The 5,980-nt window shown below is 37.4% G+C and overlaps 1 protein-coding gene across 1 annotated transcript in view; it reads right to left on the bottom strand.

Annotated features, from left to right (window-relative positions):
- The window catches only part of LOC107701976 (monoacylglycerol lipase ABHD6-like), a 15,471-nt gene that overhangs the window by 3,444 nt on the left and 6,047 nt on the right, over positions 1–5,980 (bottom strand). Inside the window, exon 5 of the mRNA XM_016504149.1 lies at positions 4,082–4,263. Coding sequence (XP_016359635.1) covers positions 4,082–4,263 — 182 coding nt within the window. The remainder of the gene's footprint in view (positions 1–4,081; positions 4,264–5,980) is intronic.

Raw genomic sequence — 5,980 nt, 5'->3', positions numbered from 1 at the left:
TATATATATATATATATATATATATACTGTATATATAGTGCCCTCCATATTGGGACTGTAAAGACACAATTGCTCTGTTAGCTGTGGAGTTAAGACATCTGTAAATATGAATAAAAGGTAAACATGAGACAAAACTACAGAATGTCACATTTTATTATTGGGTGATTCAACACATAGATGTTTTACCAGCTAAGAAGATCAGCACTTCTAGAGTTTCATCCCCTATCTGGTGTGAGCATAAGTATTGGAACAGTTGGCTCACAGGTCTTTCTAAGTGATCAGCTATGTCCTGTTGCATTAATTGTTCAAATATTGAAGCAGGGAATGTGTCGTATCAGTTATATCCATTTTTCTGCATTCTGAGTCTTGCATTCAATGACAACACACACAAACCAGGGTGAAGACGAGGGAGCTGACTTTGAGAGAAAAGCAAGCAATTTGGATGCTAAAAGAAAAAAGGGAAGTCAATTACAGTTATAGCAAAAACAAAGGCCATGGAGAAATCAAGAGTTTGGAATGTCCTGAGAAAGAAAGAAACCACCGGCAATGTGAGCAACCAACAATGAACTGATCGGCTCAGAAAAACAAACAGCAGTTTTGAAAAGCTTTGAAAATGAACCCTAAAATACGTGTCTGTAAAATCACCAACAACCTCCAGAAAGCTGGGGTGATGCTCTGACAATCTACTGTCCGCAGGAGACTTTGACGCAGAATTACAGCAAGACAGCAGGATGCTGACCAGCACCAAAATAGAAAAGCAAGATTAGAGTTTGCTAAAAAGCACAAAGGTGAGCAAGTTGAGTTTTGGACAGAGTTTGGAGTTTTATGGACAGATGAGACAAAGATGAACCTTTATCTAAGTGATGGGAAAGCAAAAATGTGGAGAAAAAAGAACTGCAAATGATCCCAAGCATACAACCTCATCTGTAAAGCATGGTGGAGGTAATGTCATGGCATGGGCATGCATAACTGTCTCTGGAACAGGCTCTCTCAGCTTTTTTTGATGACTTAATGTATGATGACAGTAGCAGAATGAATGCAGAAGTGTACAGAAACATTTTGGCAACCAATGTTCAAGAAAATGTCACCGGACTCATCAGAAAGCACTCAGAATTGCATCAGGACAATGACCAAAAACACCCTACCAGTTCAGTCAAGGATGAAAATGAACCCTAAAATACGTGTCTGTTAAATCACCAACAAGCTCCAGAAAGCTGAGGTGATGCTCTGACAATCTATGGTCCAGAGGAGACTTTGACACAGAACTACAGAGGCTACACATCAAGATGCAAACCTCTGATCAGCACCAAAAATAGAAAGGCAAGATTAGAGTTTGCAAAAGCCAGTAGAGTTTTATGGACAGATGAGACAAAGATGAACCTTTATCTAAGTGATGGGAAAGCAAAAATGTGGAGAAAAAAGAACTGCAAATGATCCCAAGCATACAACCTCATCTGTAAAGCATGGTGGAGGTAATGTCATGGCATGGGCATGCATAACTGTCTCTGGAACAGGCTCTCTCAGCTTTTTTTGATGACTTAATGTATGATGACAGTAGCAGAATGAATGCAGAAGTGTACAGAAACATTTTGGCAACCAATGTTCAAGAAAATGTCACCGGACTCATCAGAAAGCACTCAGAATTGCATCAGGACAATGACCAAAAACACCCTACCAGTTCAGTCAAGGAGTTTATCGGCAAAGAAATGAAAAGTCTTAGACTGCCCAAATCAATCTCCAAATTTTAATCCGATTGAACATGTATTTCACCAGCTGCAGAGGAGACTAAATGCAGAAACTCCCCAAAACAAGCAACAGTTGGAATTGGTTGCATTAAAGGGATAGTTCACCCAAAAATGAAAATTTGATGTTTATCTGCTTACCCCCAGGGCATAGAATTTTGTCATTACTGTACCAATACTTTTCCATAATACTTCCATATATTTCGCTTTCACGATATGCTTTGTGCCCAATTTATTCAGAATCTTATTGAAGTTTAAGGTCAGTGCAAAACATCTAATAACTTTGGCCTTAACTACCATTTGCATTTACTTGTACTTTGTGCCCAGAACATTATTTTTTAAACTATTATGAAAATGTTTTCGATATTAAAACAGGTTAACATGAGTAATGCATCTGCTATATGCTGGCTTTGCACAGCTATCCTAACAAATGTAAAACTAGGGTGTGTTAGTAAACTAAATATATAGTTCAACAGTGTCTGTCCACTTTTTTGGCAACCTTGGTTCGGGAAGTATTTTTCCCATTCATTTTTTCCAATAGGGACATCGAAAAATTCTTTGTGAAAGAGCAACAAGCCATGAACCAAAATAATCAGCTATGAGGTGAATCACAACATTACAAACTTTGATTTAAAGCAAAGAAAAAAAAACTTGAAAATCTGAACAATGTGTGTAAGACTGTGTGTTTAACAGCTTCAGTGCGGGAAAGAACTACAAGCACTGCAAATGACAATCAAAATGAAAATATGGATACATATAAATCTTATTTTTGTTATGAATATAAAAACAATATACACTGAACAAAATTATAAACGCAACACTTTTGTTTTTGCCCCCATTTTTCATGAGCTGAACTCAAAGATCTAAGACTTTTTCTATGTACACAAAAGGCCTATTTCTCTCAAATATTGTTCACAAATCTGTCTAAATCTGTGTTAGTGAGCACTTCTCCTTTGCCGAGATAATCCATCCACCTCACAGGTGTGGCATATCAAGATGCTGATTAGACAGCATGATTATTGCACAGGTGTGCCTTAGGTTGGCCACAATAAAAGGCCACTCTAAAATGTGCCGTTTTACTGTATTGGGGGGTCCGGGGGGGTCTGAAAACCAGTCAGTATCTGGTGTGACCATCATTTGCCTCACGCATTGCAACACATCTCCTTCGCATAGAGTTGATCAGGTTGTTGATTGTGGCCTGTGGAATGTTGGTCCACTCCTCTTCAATGGCTGTGCGAAGTTGCTGGATATTGGCAGGAACTGGAACACGCTGTCGTATATGCCGATCCAGAACATGCTCAATATGCTCAATGGGTGACATGTCTGGTGAGTATGCTGGCCATGCAAGAACTGGGATGTTTTCGAATTGTGTAAATTGTGTACAGATCCTTGCAACATGGGGCCGTGCATTATCATGCTGCAACATGAGGTGATGGTCGTGGATGAATGGCACAACAATGGGCCTCAGGATCTCGTCACGGTTTCTCTGTGCATTCAAAATGCCATCAATAAAATGCACCTGTGTTCGTTGTCCATAACATACGCCTGCCCATACCATAACCCCACCGCCACCATGGGATCCACAACCCACAACGTTGACATCAGCAAACCGCTCACCCACACGACGCCATACACGCTTTCTGCCATGTACAGTGAACAGTGAAAACCGGGATTCATCCGTGAAGAGAACACCTCTCCAAAGTGGAGACCCCGATGAGGACGACGAGCATGCAGATGAGCTTCCCTGAGACGGTTTCTGACAGTTTGTGCAGAAATTCTTTGGTTATGCAAACCGATTGTTGCAGCAGCTGTCTGGGTGGCTGGTCTCAGACGATCTTGGAGGTGAAGATGCTGGATGTGGAGGTCCTGGGCTGGTGTGGTTACACGTGGTCTGCGGTTGTGAGGCCGGTTGGATGTACTGCCAAATTCTCTAAAATGCCTTTGGAGACGGCTTATGGTAGAGAAATGAACATTCATTTCACTTGGCAACAGCTCTGGTGGACATTCCTGCAGTCAGCATGCAAATTGCACGCTCCCTCAAAACTTGCGACTCCTGTGGCATTGTGCTGTGTGATAAAACTGCACATTTTAGAGTGACCTTTTATTGTGGCCAGCCTAAGGCACACCTGTGCAATAATCATGCTGTCTAATCAGCATCTTGATATGCCACACCTGTGAGGTGGATGGATTATCTCGGCAAAGGAGAAGTGCTCACTAACACAGATTTAGACAGATTTGTGAACAATATTTGAGAGAAATAGGCCTTTTGTGTACATAGAAAAAGTCTTAGATCTTTGAGTTCAGCTCATGAAAAATGGGGGCAAAAACAAAAGTGTTGCGTTTATAATTTTGTTTATAAAAACCTGTTTAGGGATCTTAAAGCGCACATATGAACATAGTTTGAGCATCTCCTCCATCTCCTCTGGAGTGGAGGGTATCAGTGGGATCCCGTCACTGTTCTGAGTTTTCTCCAGTTCCCTCAAACGCTGAACAAACTTACTTTCAGTGGGATACTGAAGACCTGTGAAAAAACGAGAAATGTTTGAGATTAATTTAGGGAATAAAATACTTGTGTATTCTTTCCTGGAAGATGTTTCGTGCTGATAAAGTATTTCTCATTTACAGATGATGATGTTTATTTAATTAGCTTTAACAGTAAAACATTAAAGGCCTTTAAATTTGGACAATATTACTTACTACCAGGGATATTATATTTAAGTAAAGTTAAAACTTGAAATAAAACAAACTTCAACTTGGATAAAATAAGATTTTTTAAAAATTGCTAAAGTTGCCAAGACCACATTTCTCATTTTCATTTAGTTTAACTCAATCAATCAATCAATCAATCAATCAATCAACCAACCAGCCAACCAACCAACCAACCAAACAATGAAAATGTATTTCTACAGCACATTTACCAACAACATAAGTTGACCAAAGTGCTTTACATCGATTTAAAGCATTCAACTGTAGTATCTACTAATATGTAGAGGGAGGCTATTCCAGAGGCATGGCGTAGTCACTGAAAAGGCATGATCTCCTTTAGTTTTCAACCGTGATTTTGGGACATTTAAGAGGCAACTCTGAGATGATCTTAAAGGTCTGGCAGTGTGATGATGCTGATAGGCTTAAGATATATTCTGGAGCAAGTTCATGTAAACCTTTAAAAACCATTAACAAAACCTTATATTGCACTCTAAAATCAACAGGAAGCCAGTGCAGAGAAGCCAGTTACTAAACAAAATTACTAAAACTTTAAATAACATTAAAATGAATATATATATATATATATATATATATATATATAATACTAATACTAAAATATAAAAAAATTCATATTATATTAATTCTAAATATTAAAACTATAATAGTACCTCAATTATACTAAAATAACACTGCTTACTACTTTTATAATGGTTAAAATGTTTTAGTTTTCATTTATATTATTATTTATTATTATTTTATAGATTTAACTTTTAGTGTGTAATTCTAAAATTGAAATTACATAATTTAATTGTATTAGCTAACGTGCACATTTAATGCGTTAAAAATTATATTTTAACATTTCATTTCAATGAAAGCATGATTTAGGGATATATAAATGGCATAGTTTTGTAATGTCATGCAATATCATTTTTTTCTAAGATGTTTCATGCATTTTGAGAGAAAAATTCTGAATTTGTCTTTGTCTCTCATGATCTATTCTGTGACTTTTCCCCTTAAAGTGCCCAATCAATCAATCAATCAATCAATCAATCAATCAATCAATCAATCAATCAATCAATCAACCAACCAGCCAACCAACCAACCAACCAAACAATGAAAATGTATTTCTACAGCACATTTACCAACAACATAAGTTGACCAAAGTGCTTTACATCGATTTAAAGCATTCAACTGTAGTATCTACTAATATGTAGAGGAAGGCTATTCCAGAGGCATGGCGTAGTCACTGAAAAGGCATGATCTCCTTTAGTTTTCAACCGTGATTTTGGGACATTTAAGAGGCAACTCTGAGATGATCTTAAAGGTCTGGCAGTGTGATGATGCTGATAGGCTTAAGATATATTCTGGAGCAAGTTCATGTAAACCTTTAAAAACCATTAACAAAACCTTATATTGCACTCTAAAATCAACAGGAAGCCAGTGCAGAGAAGCCAGTTACTAAACAAAATTACTAAAACTTTAAATAACATTAAAATGAATATATATATATATATATATATATATATAATACT

This window comes from Sinocyclocheilus anshuiensis, unplaced genomic scaffold (assembly GCF_001515605.1).
Source record: "Sinocyclocheilus anshuiensis isolate Anshui unplaced genomic scaffold, SAMN03320099.WGS_v1.1 scaffold262, whole genome shotgun sequence".
Lineage (NCBI taxonomy): Eukaryota > Metazoa > Chordata > Actinopteri > Cypriniformes > Cyprinidae > Sinocyclocheilus > Sinocyclocheilus anshuiensis.
This window is presented reverse-complemented; position numbering and strand designations above follow the sequence as displayed.